The sequence below is a fragment of the Fusarium coffeatum genome (genome assembly GCF_003316985.1).
Source record: "Fusarium coffeatum strain FIESC_28 chromosome Unknown BRIP53273_contig_89, whole genome shotgun sequence".
Taxonomy (NCBI): Eukaryota; Fungi; Ascomycota; class Sordariomycetes; order Hypocreales; family Nectriaceae; genus Fusarium; species Fusarium coffeatum.
This window is the reverse complement of record NW_022157884.1, coordinates 49092-71795: the sequence shown is the minus strand read 5'-3', so window position 1 is coordinate 71795 and position 22704 is coordinate 49092. Positions and strand designations below refer to the sequence as shown.

Below are 22704 nucleotides of genomic sequence, written 5' to 3'. Positions count from 1 at the left end.
TCTGACAGCGTCAGATCAGATCATTATACAAATATATTTGTACCAACAAGTTTTGCTCTGACTCGGCATTTGTGATTGACCCGTGGTCCCGTCTTCCACTTTCAACTGACAACCCTTGTTGTCTGTCAGCTCTCGATCTTCATGCCTCCCTGTCCACCTACGCGATCGAAACAAGGACCCAACAAGAGATATACGTACTGCGGCACTCACCAATACCCAAAAAAGTTTAAACAAGTCAAAGCCGGCCAAGACCGGTCTCGGCCGTTAGCTGTCACCGCCTAATACGGAAAAGACGTAGATCAAGTATCATGCAAGGGCCCAGCATTTGTTTGTTCCATGAGGGTGATGCTGGAGGATCGGCTGGGCAGCTCTGCTTACCACTACCCAAGGGACTTTCAAGCTTTTGGAAGACACCGATAGACCAAGATTCAATAGTAGTCATAAACGAAAGCCTCCTCTTTGAAGCAAATAACCCCAAGTCCATGCCCAACTGGGAGAGTTGTCAACGTGATAAGCTACAGACAGTGGTAGTTCTAACACCCACCCCTGACAACAAAGCGTCGAGACCAGCAATCTTCACTACTCGTCACATGATAGACAGTGTTGGTAAACCATTGGTGATTCATATGCGAATCTGTATCTATAATATAGACGACCAAACTCCGTAATAATGCAATATTCAGAAAATCAACCCTGGTAGAATGCCTTTACAGCGAAGAGATCTCTCACAATTGAAATGCACAGCAGAGCTGCCATGGACCTTTTTCCTTCTATCCACAAATCGCCTCGTGTTCTCATTAAACCTTGAATGCCGTACATGCTTCGAACCGCTCAATCGTCTATGCCATGAAATCATCTTCGATGCTGCCTCGTCCACTTGGTTGATTCAGATCGATTCTTCCAGCTCCATCCACGATGTCGTTGGTGTCCTGCTCGCTTGGACCGGCCGTGCTTGAGCGGACCTGTACTTTCACGTCGCCTTGAATACCATCGACCCTGATAGTTGATACAGTTGTGCCACCAGGTGGAGGACGAAGGTTTGGTGGAGGTGAAAGATTGACAAGCTCCCGGAAGAAGGTATTGGCAGCTTCGCATCCATCCAACAGCCACTTGAGGCAAATTGTTACTCGCTCCTTAGCAAAGGGGTTGTGGTCGTCGTAAGCGCAGCAGTTGAGAAGAGGTACAATTCCGTTGTACTTGACCATCTGCATCTGCACATCCGGATTACCAGGACTGCTCTGACCTGGAGGTGGTTGTAGTAGGGTGGCTATAATGGTAAAGATTTGGCCCTTTATTCCAGACCAGGGGAACTTGTGCGCTGGTTCTTGCAGAGGAGGAGGTGGTGGCGAAGGTGGAAGGCCATCGTCTGCAGAAGAATAGGGCCTTTCAACCATAGGGTTGCCGCTGTTCTCATTTCGTGGCGATCGCTTCGGTAGTTCAATCAAAGGTTTCTTGGGCACACCTGCCTCTAGCCCGCTCAGAATGGTGATGAGGTCGTATACGGCCTCCCACTCAATAAGCTTCGCTCGGGTGTCCATCATCTCAGCAACAGTCGTAAGGAAGTCAAGGTACTGAGCCAAACCATCTTTAGCACGCTCCATATCCCAGCTGTCCACAGGGAACTCGGAGGGATCGAAGTTTTCCTCCCGAATCTGAGCCTGGAGGTGCATCAAAGCAGCACACTCTGGGACGATGCGACTTCGAAAAAAACTCAAAAAGAAGTGGACAAGCTTAATGTCGCGAGCATTGTCTTTGGTTTCCTGCGAAGACGAGTTGTTGACTCGGGCTCTGAACATGTGATTGATGAGTCGCAGGAGAACTGTCTGTGCTGGCGAAATGATGTCCTTCATTATGCGCAAAGAGTTCCATGCATATGGGATCAGGGCGCTATGATGGAGAGCCTCCACGATCTGAGTTGTCACCTGGAAGATGAGTGACTGCTCGTCCTTTTCCCAAACGGCAATAAAGACCAGCATCTCTCGTAATAAGCTCTTTCCACAGTCGAGTGCCAGGAACATACGGCATCGTGTCTTTTGCAGGTTCTCGCCTGCGCGAGTCAAACCAGAGCCGGCATTGTCCAGTATACACGACTTCACTATCATGTGCAGAGCCTCGATCTGTTTCGGGTCCAGAATGTTTGGCACTTCAGTGAGTAGTCCGGTCAGTGGCCCCTCACCATAAGATTCGTCATCGTCGGCGTCCTCATCATCCATTATGTCCTCCACATAGTCGTGAGCATACTCATGATCATGATGGTGATGATGGTGGTGGTGATGATCGTGACCATAATCGCACTCGCATGTATGCTCGTCATCGTGATGGTGGTCATGGTCGTGGTCGTGGTCGTGGTCATGATCATGGTTGCATTCATGATGATGGTCGTGATCGTGATGGTGGTCATCGTGGTCATGATCGTGGTCGTCGTGCTCGCAGTGATGGCAATGCTCGTGTTCCGAGAGCTGCTCTTCCTCAACAACCCCTGAAGGCGGGGAACGATCTGTTCCGCAAGAGTGAGCGTATTGATGAAGAAGGTTGTTACGGCAATGCTCAAGACGAGTTTGAGCGAACTCCACGGCCGGCATTGGAACATGCCATTCTTCATAATTGGGGTCACGAGCATTCAGCCACCAGGTATCGACCTCTCTAGAGACGCGCCCATAAGCACGATCCTGCTCGAATTTATCGGTCTCATCTGGCTTCCACACCGGGTTGATCTTTTCATCGATATTAACGACATCCGCGGGAACATCGACGGAGCCGTCCGGGAGCCAGTTCCAGGCGAGTGGCCGAATCGGGGCCAGGTTTCCCGGTGGTTTACCCGCATGGTTCTGAGCGTAATCTGTAAGGAGTTTCCTGGCGGTGTCGCATAGCTTGGAGTTTCGGTCCAGCCAGTGTTGGACCTGTGCCTTGGCCACTTCTGGTCGGAAACCTAGCGAGTCGCCTGAACTTTCGTCACGACATGAAAGTGCGCCATCGTCGTCAAACAGAACATCAAACCAGAACGACATTTTGTTTCTGTCGTGTTTCGCTGTCCAGTTATGTGCTTGTTGTAGAGATGTCACAAGCAATTTCTTGTCTAGTAGATGTTGGTTAAGCTGAGTTGCTAATGTCGACATCGGTCAGAAACTTACACAGCTCTGTAACATCACCCAGCTTTAATCTCTGATTCTCATCGAGAATTTCTCCGTCATAGCCTTTGCTTGTAACGTTAACGCAGAGAATGATCGTTTGATACACCATTTGATCAAAATGGACCGCAGCGCAGATATCCTGAGGTACTTCGGGCTCAGCGTTGACAAGCAAGTTGCGAGCGATGTGCATGAGCTTGATGAGTGTCCCAAGATCTTCTTTTATGGAGGCGTGGTTCATGACGATCAATGCCGTGCTTTCTTGCGGGGTGACGCCTTTCTCTGGATCGTTAAGACTTGATAAGGGACCCACGGATCTTGTGGTGAGGCTGGGTATAGCAGCCGCAAAAATTCTTGTGAGCCAGATCCAAATCGCCACATTTCTTGAGATTGCCTCGCTATAATCTGGTCAGTAAAGAGACCCGGCGGATAACGAGGTTCTGGCCTACCGAGCCTTGCGGAGAGTGTGTGTCTTTTCTAGTGTTTTGGTGATCATAGAGCTCACTCTGGCTGCTGTGTGCGGTCCCATGGGAGGGGACTGAGTATAGTGCCCTTCAAGGCAGACGAGGGCAGCAGAGAAGCATCGCTCCTCGATGGTCTCGTTATCATGACCATTTTCTTGTGCCTCGTCTAGTAGAGTATCATTATCTGACAGCCGTGTCATTTCGCCCACCTGTGTCATGGCATATACGGCTCCTGGTTAATTCAATATGGATGTATCGTGGCGGTTTATTTGGCTGGTGAAGTTGTGGTGGGCTGAATTTTGGCGGAGCTCGGGAAAATTCTGGCCGCCCGCAGCTTGGTCAGCACCTGAGTAGAGGTAGGCAGGAAAGAGCTGGGCTGATGCTCTGAAAACGGGAGGCAAATTATGAAATGAGGCAAGAATTTTAGTGAGAAGCGATATTTATATAGTCTTGGTTCGTTGCGCAAGAATTATGATTCACGCATGCCTTCGAGTACGAGCCTCCATGCAAAGGTTGAAAATACCAGACGAAAGATTTAACCCCACCATCCAGAATAATTCGAAAAAGTAACATAGAATTTTCCAATAATAGCCACTCACTCTGTATATACTTCTGTCGATGCTAAATAGGCAGCATCTAGTCATATGTTTAAATTTGATCGATCGAGTACTCAGCTTATTCAAACTGCCAGATGAGAACACAGAGCTACAAGCACAATACTGTAGACATCCAGATGCCCACCAGCTTGAACACCAGCAACACAGATCCATTGCGGCAGTTCTACACACCCCTCATACTTCAAATGGGAAATATATTATGCCTGCCTAGGCTCTTAGTTCTTCGATCAACGGTAGCAACCTGTCCCCATCACCACCAAATTTTACAAGACCTCATAATCTTCAAATGACCCAACCAATGGCAGAGCTCCCAAGGGTCCACGACCCCTCCATTCAATAGCCCAAGCACGTAATATTGGGCATGGCGGGGTAGTTAGGTTACTAGTAGATAATAGATAGTCGCTCTCAGGTTTCTTATCGGTGCTGGGCACGACAGATATTTCCTGGTGACGACGATAACTTCCTCCTTGCCATCACCGTTTCAAGTTTCAATTCCTACGAGTCTACGTTTCAATTCGACAAGATGGCCGACCTACCCACTACATTTGACAGTACGCAGACCCAGGACCCAGCCATCGATCGACCCGAGTCATCCAAGGCGCAATGCTGATTCTTCACTCTTACAGAGCCTGTCCATATCGCCGTCATTGGCGGCACTGGCCTTGGCCAACTTGAAGGCTTCGAGCCTGTCGCTTCTCTGAACCCAACTACACCTTGGGGCCAACCCGCGTCGCCGATCCAGATCCTCTCCCACAAGGGTGGCTACGTTGCTTTCCTTGCCCGCCATGGCGTTCACCACCAGTTTGCTCCTCACGAGGTGCCAAACCGTGCCAACATTGCTGCTCTACGACATATCGGTGTTCGATCCATTATCGCCTTCTCCGCCGTCGGTTCGTTGCAGGAGGAGATCAAGCCTATGGATTTTGTGATTCCTGACCAGGCTATTGATCGTACAAAGGGTGTTCGACCTTTCACCTTCTTCGAGGGCGGCGTTGTCGGACACGTCGGCTTCGCTGACCCTTTTGACGCTGGTCTTGCTAAGGTGGTCAAGGATTGTGCAGCTCATATGGAAGGTGAGGGTGTCGTCTTGCATGACAAGGGCACTGTCGTTGTGATGGGTAAGAGTGTTTCTCCCAACAGTGCGACCTGAATACGATCTGACAAACATTCTAGAGGGACCCCAATTCTCGACCCGTGCTGAGTCGCACATGTACCGATCGTGGGGTGGATCGGTCATTAACATGTCGACTCTTCCCGAGGCGAAGCTTGCTCGTGAGGCCGAGCTGGCTTACCAGGTCATTGCCATGGCTACCGACTACGACTGCTGGCACTCCTTTGAGGACGTTAACGTCGAGTTGGTCCTCAAGTACATGAAGGCTAACAATGAGAATGCTAAGCGCTTAGTTGCCGGTGTTCTGGATCGTCTCGCCGAGCTTGGAGACAGCGACTTGGTTCTGGCTAAGCATCTGGCTGGCTCTTCTCAAGGTGCCGTTAAGTTCATGACCAAGCCTGCAGGCCGCAACCCTGAGGCCATGAAGAAGGTTGAATACCTTTTCCCAGGTTTCTGGGAGGAGTAAGGGAACGAATAAAAGAGGTGGATATTTGAAGGCCAAGCAAGTGCTAGATAGACATTCGGTATTAGTTTGAAAGAGGCGTTACTGCGAAGCGACGAAACAGTCATTGGGTCACTGAAACCAACATATTTGCGCATTGCTGGTGTAAACAGACCTGCACAAATGTTATGGAGCTTGCAAAAGCAGTTGCTGTGAAATACTGCAAGCAATTGAGATGCAAACCAGCTCTACGTACTGTTCACAGCACTTTCTGGTAGGATGAGAAAGTAGGTATTTTGCGACGTCACCATATCACGACGTAAGAACAAAGGGTGTTGAATGACCCCTGGCCCGTGACAAGGGCTTTGCTGGTGCATCATTCATACCCAAACTGTGGTTGAAGATGACCTTTTCTGGCTGTTGGCAGCTTCATCAACACCAGCGTCGTGTTTTCTCGTCTGCTCTCTTAGGCCCTGCATATGCCAGTTGATGTGGCAAAAAGCGGCTCTTCCATTGCTTCGTACGGTCCACTGCGTCGCATGCATCGATTGTTCTCTTGTCTTGCGTCCTTGTGATGTATTCATGAAGTGTTAACGCCCAATGGAACGAACATCGCACCCAATGCACTCTGCAGTTTCTCCTGCTGCAAGGACAACGCAGGACATGAGCTGCAGAACTCGCAGGGTCATGGTTACACTTTTAGCGTTTACGTATTTCTGCCCACGGTGATGAATCATGTAACAGCAATGGCCAGTGCATTAGGTTTGATGTCTACTGGGGCCCTTGTCCGATGCTACCTGGTATTTCTTGCAGCTTACATTAGTGCTGTCGTGCAGACTGTAACAACTATCATGACGACTGCCGGCTGCAATGCTCTATTTTCTGCCATGGTATGTACACACCTCTTTCGAGGGTGATTAAGCTCTCTTTCGAGGTGCAGACATATGCAATTGGAGCGCTCATGTCTGCTACTCAGACGAAATTCTGACGCAATGTTGTATGCAAAGCTCAAGTTAGTTACACCGCTGCGTAAAGGTAATCTGTACAAGGGCACCTGGGTTTCGTCACACCCTCCTGGCTGCGCGCCATTTACACGCAGACGCCGTCTGACTGCATCTCCAACAAAGCTGGTACAACGAGATTTATCTCGGCCGGAACACTGGCGTAAAGCCCTGCTGCAGTATAGGTACATATGCAGTGCCGGATCCGATTCCGCGGCCCCTGAGCAGAGTTGTTGTCTCAGTTGTTCTCTCCTCATTCTGTGTACTACACCCCCAGTGGAAGCGCGCATGCTTCTGAGTAAAGTATCTTGGTAGATGCTGATATTCACAATGGGGGTGTGTCTCCGTTAAAACTACCGTAATCAGAGTTACGCTAGCCGTTATATCTTAGAGATCTGGCGTAAACAATTGATCTGAGATGATATGATGCTTCAAGGGAAGTTGCTGGGGGAAGCCTCAAGAGTATCCAACTTACGAGGTATGTTGGGACTTTGGTAAAGGGTTAGTCGTCTCCCTGCCACTTGTGTGGTATGGTTCCCAACAAAGAACTTCTATCAATCTTGACCTCAGAGTAGATATCCTAGGCATGCTATTGTCTAGATAGAATAACATCGTTAAAGAAGAGTTCTCGAGGCCGGCAGGTGAGTCCAGACCGATCCGGAATGGATTGGTGGCTGTCAGGCATTTGTTGCGGAGGGCTATCACCATATAGACCGGGAATTACGGTTCCCGTCCGGAGTACCATGCCGACGTCCTGCGGTCGAAGCACAGCTCGTCTTCCTGGAAGCGAAGAGTGGTCGACGCAAATTCGGTAAGATAAGGGACCCTGTCCACCTCATTATTGCTCGCGTGAAGTCCACAATACGTAGTCTTCAGAAAGGCAACCAAGCAACGCCAATACCCTTGCTCTCCGCAGCCATTGACCAGGACCTGATCTGCAATGTTTGCTTTTTGTGCTTCTTGTTTTTTCTCCAGCTAGCTGACAAGTGTCATAGTTCGGCGAACCTATTCCTGACTTCTGAGTACTCAATTGTACGAGGACCTTCTGGTGACATTATGCGGATTGGTTTGGAACCAAATATTTTGATAGCTGAATAAGAAAAGAATGATTCATGACAAGTAACTTGGGACCTTGTTTACTGTCATGTCTCGACTCGCGTGGGCACAACATAGTTGTGTGCGTTCCAGCCTCGGCTAGCAGTCGCTGTCTTCGGTTAAAGCCTTGGAGCTGCATTACCAAGCGCTGTCAAAGCACGCACCTGCAGGCACAGGATGTCCTTGAGTGGACTCCCCTTCTAACTACCGGTCTCGGAATAGAAGGATGCGGACACTGAGACTGCAGTAGCTGCTGCTACGTCTGGCGGACGATGGACCTATTCCCGTTGACGATCCTCAATAAGGTGCCGTGCCTAGGCAGGTGGGTGTCACAAGAAATGTCCTCCAGGACTTAGGCTACAGAAATAAAGTAGCCTAAATGCCAGCCTAAGCTGGCATAAGGTGATCAAATTATTTCGTCTCTTATGCTGTCGGGGGCCAATTCTTATTACACCCTGAGGTTAGGGTCCGCATGGCCATGCTTGGCCTTGAGTACTTTTACTTGGTAATTGACAAGAGAATACTCGTCACTGAGTGGAAGCGAGAGTTCTGGATAGACCCGGGCTCTATTATTCGAGACAGAGACACGGGTGTTGTAACCGAGTGAATGATCGATGTCTGTCAGCATAGCGACTCATCTCGATGAGGTTTAACTTGGCTAGCAAGCGTTAGCTATCAATCCCACGTGGCATGTGACAAGTCGGTCTAGAAAAAGCAAAGGGATCACCAGCAGATACTCTACTATAGTTTGGGGTTTGTCTTGTCAATAATAACAAGACCGACAAGCAGGCATCAGACCATTGGACGGACCATTCAGACGCAACAGAACCGTGCCGTGCCGTGCTGGGGTCGCATCGTAGAATGTGTACGTATCGCATCGTATTGCATCGCGTTGTATTATGCGGTAGTATGTAGTAATATCGTTTATGACGTATGGAACCCTAACGGTTAGGAGCTTGCGAAGCTAGTAAGCGATGGCGCTGTTGGTTGATTGATAGGTATCTTGGGGTACTGAAAAATCCATTGCACTGTGATGATTGAGGCTTCTCATTTGTCCATCATAACTGACAAAAATGCATCATTGAAAGCCACCGAGGATCCAGCAAGGGCGGGTTACACTTCCGGCAAATGGCGTTGCAATGAAGGTCAGATTTTCGGTAATAGTCAAGGATGAAGGAAGAAAGAATGTCTTGGAGCTGGGATCACGCTTCGGTCAGCCGCATTGTTGCGATTGGCTACGGTGACAACCCTCCTGCTGTTTCCGTTTTAGGTCCTCAAGACCACTGAAGAAGGCGCCTTGGCTCCCATATCATATCACCTCGATTCATAAGGCAGCAGCACATTAGCCGTCTTGTGTCTTATTCTTGCCTGCCCGTTTGCCTGCACAGCAAAGCAATGCAATGTAATGCAATGCAAGACAAAGCAAAGCAAAACAGAGGATCAAAGCTCAAGACAAAAACCCATCCTTCTAATATCATCGAATCATTTTTATTCATGGCTTTTGAGCGGCAAGCCCGGAGGAAACAACATTGATTTAATTGCCCGTTATACGCATCCACCTTTTACTGCTTGGATGCTCACTGTGAGGTTCTCGTAACCTCAAAACTCCAGTTTCAAGTGGCCCTTCAAGTACCCATTACATTAAAGACTAAAGCTGCACCGGACGCGGCCCGCTGACTCGGCCCCATCCCGCGCCGTAAATCAAGCCGTGGATTATGGATACCGGATAGTGCGTTATCGTGTCCTCTATTCAGCCAGGATGAATGCCCAGAGCTGGCTACTGTAGGTAAGCAGCTGGGACCAGGGAGGCATACGTAGTCGTCTTGACGAGAACGTACATATTGACGTTTGTTCAAGTACATCGCTCGCTTGCCCTTTGCGTCACTTCTCGGCAGCCCTGCAGACTGGTCAAACTATAATGGCAACTATTGGCGTGAGCAGTGAGTGAGATGGCGTTGTTGGTTGTCAAAGGAATACTCGGAAAGGAGCCGGTTCAGGCCTTACCAGGCTGTCGGGAGGGGGGAGATACGACATGCCACTGCTCGATCATCTTCCCGGCCCTGAAGTCCGCCAGAAAAGGCAGAATGCTGATCCTCAGTGACACCACACCATACCACTCTTACCCCCTGCTTTAACAACTGTGGTACAGAAGACAGAGAGACAGGCAGAGTGACAGTTCCCAATCGCGATCTGCCCAACTGGTGCTGATTTGAACTGGGGCCCATAACGTGATGATCCTCAGCAACTCCTGTCTTTTTCCCGGAGCGTCTTTTCCATCTAAAGCACAAAACAGCTCCAGAACCTCGAATCTTTCGTCTTCTGTTATGCATGCTGCTGCAGGCTTTCAACTCGTGTCCCAGTAGAATCATGCGCACCAACATGAATCCCATGTGCGATAGTTATGATATGATCGTGAATGACCATATATCCGTTGGTTTGGTCGTTGGAGGGGTGTAGGGAGTTTTTTCAATCGAGATATTGTCAATTCACCCCAACTTTGGACGAGAGAGGGTGTTGTCGTATCGTAGGTAGCCCGTACCCGTGCAGTGACACCCTGATACCATTCTATGCAAGGCTATCATCACTCAATCGGTACGTTTCTGGTTAATTTACGCCATTATACTCTTCTGGGAAGCGGCTAAACCGGGTCGATAACAAGACGGGTCTGACTTTTCCTCAATTGTACCAAACACCGCGAGCTGGGGTCCCAATGGAGGCGTCTGAGTTGGGTTCCTGGTTTGGCGGCTATGAAAGTTGGAGGAGCATGTCTCAGAGGGAAGAGCGGGCTATTATCCGTTATGCAACGTCAGTGTCTAAGATCCCTGGCGATAGCTGCATGTTATTGCTTAGAGGTGCTCTACAGTACAGCAAATGTTCTCAAGGCTAAATGAGAAGTGGTGAAAGGGCAAACAAGGGGAACCATGGCAGCAGAATCAGTCGTCAGTAATTACGACACAAGAGAGAATACCTTCTCGAGGACGAACGTATGTACAACGCCCAGCCACCGACTACATGTTAACTCATGGAACTAACGTTAGAGCTCTACTAAGCATTAACCCACTAAGCCTTGCTTGATATAGGTAGGTTCTTGGAAAGACAAACAGTCATTGACTAACGTATACTAGTGGAGAAGAAAGACGGCCCCATTTAACTCTGAACGGACCTGCGGCAAAAGAAAGGAAACCATCCTAGCACGACGGGAGTTCCCTTCCTCGCGTTTACCTTAGTTAAAGTCTACGTTAGATGTACTTAGTAAGACCCATCAAAGACGTTGGAGCTTGGCTCGCTGCTGAGGTGGCCGCAGGGTCTACTGTATGATGTTCGGCGTCAGGATCAAGGTTAATCTCCATCTCCAGTAATTAGCATATCACCTTCTGCCCGTTTACGTTTATCCCGTGCAACCGACAAGGGCTTGATAGTGGTTGGGTTATTGTACAGTACCCCCAACTCAGAGTCTAGTCTAGTTTAGTGCCCACCCTTTGAGCCCTTGTAAACAACTGCGGGCTATTTTTCTGCATCTCACTCTTGCATGCAAGCACCAGCACATCCCCACTTGTAACACCCGTCCATTCAATTGCTTCCAAAAAGTACCAGTGAACAAAGCTTGACTTCAACAAACGAATGCCAACACACCCTCATCCCATGCAGGACTCTCGATTCTGCAGACTCCATCTGAACTTGAAAGCCTGTTTGTCAAACCTTGACCCTACCGAGTTACCTCTATCCGCCATAAATAGGCCTGGGCTGTACGTACTGGAGCGTATATTATTTGTATGTGTGTATGTACGCGTGCACTCTTCTCCACCACTTCCATGTGACAGGCTGTTGAAATGCAACAATGATCTGTGCCGCGGTAGGATGGAGCAGAGATGGGGCCGAGCCTGGTCAAGGAACCACAGAGCATTCTCTTTCAAATGCTGCACCAACAGGCGGTCAAACTTTTGAGATAGGAATAGGAACGCAAAGATATTATCCTTGTGCCCCGTCTCCGGCAAGACTCGCGAGGTGGACAATGCCTCAAACGATTTGCACCCAGGGCCAGGAACCGTTGTCGAGATAGCAGTGAGGATCAGCGACCAACAACGCCATTATACTACTCAGAGAGTCAGCCCATCACGCATTCGGCGTGAGAGCGGTAGAGCAAAGGTATCGTGACCAATGAAGTCCGGCATGGGAACCGCGCTATCTTTGCCGTCTGCCACCCTCATGTTGCTTGTCTCTCTAGCTTGAGCGGGATTCGTCTTGAACCATGACGTGCATCCGTCGCCCACCTTCCAGGGCTGGAGCTGGGGATGGAGATGGGACAGGGGGGGCTGACAGAGTGCCTTGTGTCACCACCAACCTGATTTCGAGTATCAATTGAAAGGTACTTCTTTTTTTCTGGGTCGAGATGACTGGTCATCTTGCCAGAACTTGCTGCCGGCATCACCTACCTACCGACCTAATGGCCTAGTAGACAAACAACAAATAGCTTAGCAGCTATCTAGCAAGCACGGCAATGGCGGGCGAGGGCGGGTCTGTCTGTGGAGAGCAAGTCATGAACGAAATGCCTCAGCGGAATATTCAGGTCGAGTATGGTTTGAACAATAGCATGAACGTAAAGCGCGCCATCCCATGAATGAATGAAGTACCTACCAAGGTAGGTAGGTAGGCTCATGCTGCTTTGGAGTTTCTATCATCCCCTCCACGACGTGACGACGGTGGAGGAACGTTGGCTAAATGCCTAAATAGGCTCTCGTTTCTTACCACATCCTGGAATCATATTAGTGCTCGCTCGTGCAGGGACCATGCCTACCTAGATATTACTTATCGAGAGTGTTCGGGAGTCGAAATTGAACTTGACTGCTCAACACGTGATATCAGACCACGACACGTGCACAGCGATACCTACTCATACAGACCTTGCCAAAGGCTGAAGCGCGGTACAAAAGACAAATTTCTGAGGAATTCAATTCATTCTAGAGCTTTGAATAGAAACATGAGAAAAAATAACCGTCTTGAAAACAATACACACAAAAAACAAGGGTCTTGATATCGTCCCCAAAACTTAGCGGAACCCCCATGTCACGCAGTGGAGAGTTCAGTGTTGAAGCATGGGGACGACACCCTCACTCTACGCCCTAATGTAGGATGAACCGCTTTTGGTCAGGCCCGTACATGGCCAAGATCCGTCCCATTTTATGATGCTACCTTGCGCACGCAAGCAAGTGCATTCAAGTGCTGGGGTATGGGTGTATCATCCAGTAGCAGAGGAGGGAACAGTTGCCAACAGTGCACTGACGAACATTGGCATTGAGCTGTCAAACCGGCACCGCAGGAGCAAGAACAAAAAGAAAATGAAAAAGACAGACCAGGCCAAGGGAAATTTAGATGCTGCACTGCTTTGTTTTCATTGAGGGGCAGACTTTCGTTTCAGCATACAGGATCCACGGTCCGCGTTGCTCTTCTTGAATCGCCTCAAATCATATCACGGCCCTTGCTAGCTCGCTGCCTGCCTGTCTCTTCTGTCTCGCGCCTTCCTACCGCCTTCAGCGCTTTCTACGGGCCTTTTTTGATTCCCGGGGTCATATCCATTGAGCAGCAGCACTGGCTATTGTTGACACTAACACTGCCTGACACCTGCACTGGCACTGACACTGGCAGTGACAGCAGCAGTTAAGCCTGGCATCTGATCGAATTGTTTTTCCAGTGCCAGGGTGGGTATAAGAATCGTCCGACGCAGACCTTCAACCACAATATATTCTCCTTCCACTAGCTTCGATTTTGGCATCAACATCACCTGCCATCGTCGACCCTTTCTTGTTCTTCTTTTTTTCCTTTTTTGCAGACGCCACCACCGCCTTGTGCCGTGTCGTTTACTTCCTCCATTTTTGCTGGCCTTCCAAGGTAACACTTCACCAACGCACCGGTTGCGAGTAACACGTCCCGGTTACGACTGACGCCAAGTTCAACCGTCCTCCAATTTTGGATACAGATTTTGGATAAACAATTGTTCGACTTGGCTTATGAAACACGACCGTAACCATGAGCTTCACGAATGATGAACCCATCCATGGAGCTGTCGTCGACATCGGTGGCAGCAACATGTATGATGATGTTGCTAAACGACTAGAGGAGACCCTCACGGCGCCGTACTCTTCGACCTCCAAGCCCACCCTTCCTGATGAGCTCCTTTATGACGATGTAGGCTTGCCGATTTGGAATGAAATCATCTTCACTCCCGAGTTTTACCAAACTCATGACGAGATCGCGCTTTTCGATAAGCACGGTGCCGATGTTGCAGCACGCTGCCAGGCTGGTGTCACTATCATTGATCTGGGAGCCGGGTTAGTATTTCCTCTGTTGCCCCCGCACTCCGCCCACCCTCAATGGGTAGTGGCTGTCAGCTTACCCTGTCAAAACTAACGCGACTTTATCTAGTGACACACGCAAGGTTGGCCACCTCCTTGCTGCTTTCGACAAGGCCAACGTTTCCACCAAGTACCTTGCATTGGATATCTCTCGATCTTCACTGGACCACAACATCAAGTATCTGGTAGAGCAGCATCCGGACCATGAGTCTTCGGTAACCTGTGCAGGTATCTGGGGAACCTTTGGTGATGGCATGAGCTACGTGAAGAAGATCGAGACACCTCGACTCTTCCTCTCGCTCGGATCGGTACTCTGCAACGATCCTTGGCCCGAAGCATTATCCCATCTTAAGTTTTGGGCGGACGCTCTTCGATCCAACGACCTCCTTCTCATCGGCATGGATGGTCACACTCTTCCAGGCAACAAAGACAAGATTTGGGATGCCTATCACTCGTGTGATGACCTGTACCACAAGTTCTTCCTGAATGGGTTCAAGCATGCCAACCGCCTCGCAGGCGAGGAGTGGTTCCATGAGGAGGATTGGGAATTCCTTGCTCAGCTGGAGGAGGAACCTACAACTCGACACCGATTCTTCTTCCGCGCCAAGAAGGATGTCAAACTTGAAAAGATGAACCGTGTCATCCAGAAAGGAGAGGAACTTGACTGGTTCGATTCTCACAAGTATGGAGAGATCAACGTTCGCCTCATGTGTTCTAAGGCGGGACTGAGCGTGATCGATGTCTGGCAGGCACCTGGCTCTGAGTTTCGTAAGCAGTCCCCTGACCCCACCTCTTAACTTTGTTTTGTTCTCTTCTTTGTTGTTTTTTTCTTCTTTTACGCATTTCTTACTGATGGGCATATAGGTCAATATCTTGTACGTCGCAAGGACAGTAAGGACCAGCGAGACGACGCCGACAGCGCCGTTTCGGGCGTCAATTAATCTGTCCCTGCGGTCAACCTTTATCGCCCTGTCGATTCCCGAGAGAGAAAAAGAAAAAAGGACTTCACCTCTAAAAAGGCGGGCAGCTATTTGCTGCGAGTATTTGAATGCCGTCCGGGTACTGGGATCCCAAAATGGATAGAAAAGACGAACGCAATGGGTGTTTTCGTCAGGTAAGGCAGAGAGTTTCGTCTTCCTGCTCCTCGACCCTCTCAACGAGGTATTCCCACCAGGGAACTCTCTGGCCTAGGGAGTCCGGAAGAGAGATCAGTTCGCACTGGAGGGTCGCATCGGTGTCGATAATTTTCCAGATTCTCTTGAGCGCTGCGTATAATGGGGGAACACTCTGAAAGGGATTATTAGCACCTTAATTCTGTACTAGAATAATTTTTGCAGTAGACCTGACCAAGGGCAGAACCAGCCTGCCCTTTTCCATAGATCACAAAAATGGGAGGATTGCAACTCTTTTTTCTTTGACTTACACTTCGAACTGGCGTGTTCACAACTTGGTCGAACCAGCCTCTTGATATCTCCCTGTGGGCTGGATCAGTAGCGAGCATACCTAGGAAGAAGACGGGTAGCAAGGGCGCCTGAGCTGTGAAGTGGGTTCCTGAGGTTGGCATAATGTTAATACACTTGGCGAGATCATTCATGTTGGCAAGAACGTCCGGGTGGGTTCGAGGTAGCCTAAGTAGGTAGCACCCGTTAGCCAACTTGCCATACTTTTCGTTGATTCATTTCAGATAGCAAGAACGAAGGAAGGAAGGAGTACATCTCCTGCCAGTTTCTTCTACTCCCGCTCCTGCCCCTCTTCTTTGTTCCCCTCTTCACCCAGTACATACCTTAAAAGACGACATTGATAATAAATGATCGCCGCGATTCTCCACGCTTCGGCTGTAACGTTCGTCATGTCATTCTTCGAAGAGATGACAAAATCGTCAGCGGTCTTGCGCACCCAGTTTATCGTTTGGGGATGACGCTGACACTCTTCCCAAGCTTCTCCCTCGCGGGTCCATTGTCGCATTGTCGTCAGCGTCATGGAGAGATATCTTGCAGTAACGGGAACGATAGCGGTCTCGGGTTCCTGCCATAGACGCGCTGCGCAATACGTGACTTGACTCATCGTGTGCAATAGCTTCTTTGAGAAGCCGCATCCACCGTGAATCTCGAATAGGTCCCTTTCTGTGCCGTACAGGAGCCAGTTGAATCTGTGGGATTCGGCCTGGGGATCCATCGTTTCAGGGTTGGAGAGAGCCATCATGGGCTGAGCAAGAATTACTGCGCGGCCAACGATAATAGATTGGGAGATTCGGAGGGGATCGTATACGGCGCTTTTGGGTTCTTTCCAAAAACGCTTACCAGGGTCTGTCTGCTGCAGAAAATATTCACCCTGCTTGAAGCCCTCCAACCATCGTGCCTTGTTAGGTTTTTTCAAGCGTCGCTCGGTTAGAATAACCTCCACGACAGTTAGTCTTCCTCACAACTGAGCTGACAGACGATAGAGTGGAGAATACGTACGTCGTGCATAGAGAGGAGTATGGCCATGGTGATGACTTCTTGTCCCTTTCCTGGCATTCTGCTCTCGGGATCATTGAGAAGTTCGATGAAGTATTGATTAGACTCGACATATCGCTGGTTGATTCGTTGTCGCACGCGCTCATCTGGCAGATAGTCATAGATATAGACACCGGCAAGGGCTTGCATAGCATGCAGTATGCCTCGGTTGCTGCACATTGGAGCCAAATCCTTCAGCCACGAGTTTGTGTCATCGAGCACACTCCTTCCAGGACACCAATTATTAATGTCTATTACAAGGCGGTCAGAGAATGCTCAGTTTGCTTGCACTGACGATGTAGTCAGTGATACCGTCTGTGAACTTACAAAACTCCCAAATCCGCCTGTCAAGATAATCCATGTAAATGTAGAAGCCGAACAGCGTTGGAACCTTTCTCGGGGCTCTTGAGAATACCTCGTGAGGAGAAGGTGTCGGATTCGTCATCGTTATCGGTGGTTGGGTGCCCTCTGGCCATATTATTTCGACATTGTGAGATGCCATCCTCGTACTATGCATTTGCATTTGAGCTACCGTGGTTACTGGTATAGGAATAAATACCACACCGGAATCACGACGGTCAGAGCGAGATCGCGATACCTGTGACGATATGTCCACAACACCATCGTCTGTTTGCACTCGCGCCGGGGGAGATGGCTGAATTGCCTGAGTTGGTTCATGCTTCGTGGGCCAGTTGAATTTCACATAACCATTCACCTGTCCGTTCTTGGGACGAGAGAAACGAGGAACAGCCGTCACAGTCAACCGGTCCTCGTTTGTGAAAGGGCTGACAACAAACAATACTGTATCGTTCCTCGTTGCGACCTGCGATTCGACATTTTCGACTGGAGAGGTGTCTGAAGTATCTTCTGATGTTGCAGGCAAGAGTCGGGGCAAAAGTTGTGTCTGGCGCTGTAGTTCGGGTTGAGGCGTTGAAACTGTGTGAAGATTCAACGTCGCAGGCTGGGGTGCTGCATGGAACGTCAGCTCACAGACTCGATAGTCTACCATGGCATGACCGAGTCACGAGAATAGCTTGGGTTTCTTTATGACTGCAACTGAAACGAAAACAAGAACATGATGGATGAAAGATCAACTGTGAGTGAGTTGGTATGGGCAACGGTGTGAGGGTAGGAGTGAGAGCGGGGTGAGTGGGTGCGACATGTTCTTTTACAACTGCTCAGAGCATTGCACCTCTCGATGAGACCCATCTCAACTCTAGATCCCCCACAGGGATATGAGCAGGGAGGATGAGCAGGAGCCATGCTGGGGAGAGTACTGAGAGAGTAAAAACAGAAACGAAGGAGGTGTGAAGGGTTGAGAAGAAGGTATTAGATGAGGGTTGACAGGTTGACTTTCTCACCTGTAGAAGTATGGGTCCAAGAGGTGGTGTTGTTGTTAAAGTCTTCAGGAAGGTTGAAGAGTACCTGAGAAGGAGACGATAAACCCGATGTCGAAGGCCATGGGTTATCGAAAAATGAATCGTCGGTAACCAAAGACCCATTTAGACCGTTTATACTTTCAGGGACACTGATATCGGGTCCATGTATACTCAGTGGGATGGCATCGTCATGTTGCTCGTATTTTACGCGCTTCAGCGGACGAGTCGACTCTGGTGAGCTTTCCATATGAGCGGCTGGGCGCCGGAGAGACTCCGGAGGGCCACTGTTGAGAAGAGAGATGAGATAAGAACAGAACCTGGGCGGTACGGTATTGTCGTTTCGGAGACGGCCGGATCAGAACACCAAGGAGACCAACTGCAGCGGGAGGCGGTAACAGGAAGCGATCCCAGATGTTGGATGAGCCGCCGGGCCCCAGGGGCAAACGCACAGCACGTCGATTCGAGAGCTTATTGACGAGATGGATAGATGGGAATACCAGTAGAGTGGTTCGCTTCAAGGCAATGCCCAAAGCTAGGCCTGGCGAGAGTGGATTTTGGGAGTGAACCTGAACCACCGGAACAGCGGGGGCGAAAGGAGACAACAAGATGGAAGCGAAGAGGAAACAACGGCAGAGGGGTGTTTAAGCAGAGTCAGAGTCAGGAAGAGCCTGAGGGCATGGTGTGAGTCTGGGGGGAGAGTACCTGCATTAAAAGGTACGTTCGACCAGGTGTTACTCTGTCTCTTCTGGACCCGTTGAGAGCTTTAACTAAAAGAAATAAAATGTGTCCAGGAGCCGTTAGACAAGTTAAGTCAAGACAAGACAAGACAAGATCCAATCCGTCAAGGTGATGGTTGGCGTTGGATTGCGGCTTTCCCCACTTGGACTTTGGAACCCGATGAGCAGGTAGTCTAGGTCTAGGTAGGAGCAGTAGCTTGAGCTTAAAGCCCTTAACACAAGGGAAGAGAGCCTTAGCCTTCATGGCTGGGCTGGGCTGGTAAGCCGCCTCACGATATTAGATGCAGTGCCGCTGGGTCACGATCGGTAGGGCGGACAACGACTACCTGAAGGCAAATCTCACACTCCATTGCCTCGGGCGCCTTACGCGCTTGTTGCTGCCGCCTACCTCTAAGGTCTGTCTGCCCGTATAGGTACAGGTACAGGTATCGGTACTGGGACAGAGAGGGGGGGGACCAGAGCAGCTTGTGCTCTAGCGTGGCAGTCCGTCGATGTGATGGGCTCATAGCGCCGGGGTCTTGGGACCAGGTACAGGGGGGAGGCCAGGCGAGATGGATTTTAGTGGACAGGGGAGAAAACGCCATGGCGTTGCTACCCGTCTTTGCTTTTTTTCAGGGTCGAGACGGTCGACCGACCGGTATGGAGACAGCAGACAGCCTGAACCTTGACCGGATGCACAACAGTTTATTAGGTGCGCTGCAGCGAGGTGTGCTAGGTTTAGGTACAGGAGGTACTTACGCTACGCTGCGGCGTGCAGAGGCTATCCGTCCAGTGCCAACAATACTGTAAACGACGACGGTACAAGCAGTACAAGCACCTTAGCGTTACCCAGACCCAGTTCTCTCTTTCCCCCTGCACTTGTTGTCTCTTTCCTCGTCACTTGCTGCTCGTACGAAGAGTTGTGCTTGTGCCCAGCACCGCGTGTCTTGCCTCTCTGGCGGCCTCATAAGGAGCTGATTCCAAGGGGACTGGACTGACTGAAAACGACCACAGCATTCAAATTGTCAATTCTCCGTTGGGTGTTGCTGTTGTCGTTGTCGTTGTCATCTTCCACAGGCCCAAGGCCCCAAGACGCAGTCGCAGTCGCAGACGCAGGACACTCACCGAGCATTTCTCTTGAGCACTGGCTTCTAGGCCAGCACCAGACAGACAAGACAGACAGACAGAGTACAGACCTACAGTATTGTACAGTACATACACGCACAACACAGCACAGCAGAAACCTGCCTGCCTGCCCTACCTATGGGCATTCAACACCGGTTACTCACCTATTACCTACTGTGCACTACACGCTGTGCTGTCCCATCTCCCTCCTTTGACCGGTCACCAAGCAAGTGCATGAACATCGTTTTCCTTTCTTCTGTCTTCACATCAGAACCGTGGACAGCGAAACCCTCCTTACGTATCCGTATCTAACCTAACCTAACCCAAACCCGACGTTGGGGTGGGCGGTCGTCTTTCCCCTCCTTCGGCTACCCCAAGCTTTCCATTTTTTTGCCCTTCCCGTGGTCGCCGCCGCGCCGCGCCGGTCCCGAGCCCTTCATTAGCTTCCGTGCCACAATTTGCAGTACGACACGCTACTGCTAGGTCCCGTCTGGTTGGTTCAAGTCAAGTGCCCGAGCATAGTACGGTACTGAGTACATAGTGGCTCGAGATACATACAGAGACGCTAGTCAACAGCAAATATACGAGTATCTATCTTAGTACTTTGACTCGTTGGGAGAGTACAGGGCACAGACACGATACGCTACGATACTACCATCATGTCAATCCCCTCAGCCGGGCTTGTCTTTGAATCGGGGATCCACGCTATACCTGGCAACCCGATGGGACCCAACTCTCTGGATGCCCTGGTCCGTCATCAACTAGAGGCTGCTTCTAGAGAGCTGGCGTCAGAGAACCAATTCTCTGCCCCCGGAACATCGCCGGGGCATCAACAAAACATCATCGATGATGTGGGTGAATACCTTGCTCAAACTGCCCAGATGTGGCTGGCCCTGACAGATAAACTCGTCAAAGGGCCACATGTGACGATGGCTGTGGAAGCTGCTCATGAGCAGTCTTTTACCACAACTCATATGGCGGATTTGCGACCCATGGCTACCATGGATATCAATCTCACCAAGCTTAGGTAAGTTTTAACATCCATTTCTCTGATATAATATAATATACCGCGGCTTACCAGTCTCTTCTAGCAAAATTCGTGATCTGGCCAAGAAATTTTCAGACGATGTTCAAGAAGTCTGGCGGCGAAGGCCTGAATCTGGAATGGGAGCATCTGATTCCACTTACCAGACTTCCTCTGCACTTGCTATCAAATCTGAACCTATAAACTGGGGTCCGCAGCCCACCAGAGGGAACGATATGAACTCTGGAATGCGCGGTGGTCAGAAGCATTATCTAGCATCACAAAGCACCGATGATAGTGGCGGAAACGCCTCTGGTTCGGATGATTCAGGCGAAGATGAGGATGAACAGTTCAGCAAGATCGATATGGATGCGCTCAAACAAAGAGGCAAAGGCTCATATTACTGCCCGCTAGGGCTTCGATGCGATAAAGGTGGTGTCGACAAGGATGGAAAACTTGTGCTCTTTGACCGAAACTCTTCCTTCGCGTAAGACTTACATACACAAAGTTTCTGGTTTGTGCTGACCGTGATATAGACAGCACTGCAACAAGCACAGAAAACCTTGGCGGTGCGATGTGCCTGGGTGCCCAAATCCGCCCAAAAAACGCAAGTTTGCTCGGAGAGATGGACTCGAAAGGCACAAATTGACGGTCAAGCATCGCGTCATGACATCTTGAGGCCCCAAGTCACGAGCTTAATCCTGGGTTGCGTGACCTGGACCGGTCAGTTTCCTTACGTTAGGAGACTTGCCCTTGATTGGAGGATCGACACCGGTCAAATTGAAACATGCGGCTCATAGGAAACCCAAGCTACCTGACGTTTGCATGAACCAATCACACTACGCCAAGAGATTATCTATACAAGAGCGCATTTGCCGGGCCCATCTGTCAACGCTCCAACGTTGTAACTCCATCATGGAGATTGATTTGGGCCTCCACATGGACTATGTAGGAATATGCGAGCCACAGATGACCAGCTTCTGCAGTGGCAGCCACCTTTCGGTTCTTTATCCGGGCCAACAACTCAGAACACAGTTAGACATGACCGGTTGCCGGTCACACTTCCTGGTGCTGAGTTGGTCGCCCAACCACTATTTGGTAGAAGACACCTCACCTCATGGGTGATGCAATCATCTGCAAGTTGGTGCATCACCGGTCAGAATCACAAAACAAACACTCGTTACATATGCAGGTAGCCTCCGGGCAAGGTGCGGGAATTCTTTCTCATACGGAATTGCAGGACATGCCTTTAGACTTAGCGAAGGATCGACTGGCTTATGTATACTAGGTTGAGTAATCTCTATGGCCATGGTAGGCCTCAGCGACTCGAGACTAAGAAAGGCCAGGCAACGCATGCTACACCGCATGCATGAGCTCAATTAGAGGCTTAGAACACCGAGCCAAGCCGGACAGCAACATGGGGATTGTTAGAAATGGATGTTGGCGCCTGACGTTTCGGTTACACGCATCTGTCGATTGTTGATTGAGTCGTACGACGGGAACATACATCCGGATCGTTCGAGAAGAGGAAGCGCAGCCACGTTTGAAAGTGAAACGTGTTGGAGTCCCACAAGAGAATGAGTAAACGACGAGTTGCCAGGAGGCACTATGTACGCAAGGCGGCATGGCAGGGTTGGAGGAGCTACTCTATAGAGTACAGGTCAATACAGAGTATTAGACCCGACCGTATACTGCGAGGAACCGGTGGCTTTTCCAGACATGTGGTCTAGCCTTTTAGTCGTGGCTCGGCAAGACAT

General features: G+C 49.9%; 5 protein-coding genes across 5 annotated transcripts; 3 read left to right on the top strand and 2 right to left on the bottom strand.

Annotated features, from left to right (window-relative positions):
- Positions 1-839: 839 nt before the first annotated feature.
- On the bottom strand, positions 840-3792 carry FIESC28_04401 (uncharacterized protein; the record flags this gene model as incomplete). The annotated part of the gene is made up of 3 exons (XM_031158548.1): positions 840-3076; positions 3132-3526; positions 3578-3792. The coding sequence occupies 3 exons, from the start codon at positions 3790-3792 to the stop codon at positions 840-842; spliced, it is 2847 nt and encodes a 948-aa protein (XP_031017385.1).
- Positions 3793-4732: 940 nt separating this feature from the next.
- On the top strand, positions 4733-5786 carry FIESC28_04400 (uncharacterized protein; the record flags this gene model as incomplete). The annotated part of the gene is made up of 3 exons (XM_031158547.1): positions 4733-4760; positions 4836-5327; positions 5383-5786. 3 exons carry the CDS (start codon positions 4733-4735, stop codon positions 5784-5786), a joined length of 924 nt encoding a protein of 307 aa, XP_031017384.1.
- Positions 5787-13882: 8096 nt separating this feature from the next.
- FIESC28_04399 (uncharacterized protein) lies at positions 13883-15005 on the top strand (the record flags this gene model as incomplete). Its single annotated transcript, XM_031158546.1, has 2 exons — positions 13883-14184; positions 14279-15005. The coding sequence occupies 2 exons, from the start codon at positions 13883-13885 to the stop codon at positions 15003-15005; spliced, it is 1029 nt and encodes a 342-aa protein (XP_031017383.1).
- A 313-nt stretch (positions 15006-15318) lies between these two features.
- Positions 15319-18329, bottom strand: FIESC28_04398 (uncharacterized protein; the record flags this gene model as incomplete). Its single annotated transcript, XM_031158545.1, has 6 exons — positions 15319-15495; positions 15632-15836; positions 15992-16605; positions 16668-16954; positions 17031-17672; positions 18065-18329. The coding sequence occupies 6 exons, from the start codon at positions 18327-18329 to the stop codon at positions 15319-15321; spliced, it is 2190 nt and encodes a 729-aa protein (XP_031017382.1).
- Positions 18330-20582: 2253 nt separating this feature from the next.
- FIESC28_04397 (uncharacterized protein) lies at positions 20583-21596 on the top strand (the record flags this gene model as incomplete). Its single annotated transcript, XM_031158544.1, has 3 exons — positions 20583-20950; positions 21015-21434; positions 21488-21596. The coding sequence occupies 3 exons, from the start codon at positions 20583-20585 to the stop codon at positions 21594-21596; spliced, it is 897 nt and encodes a 298-aa protein (XP_031017381.1).
- Positions 21597-22704: the final 1108 nt, after the last annotated feature.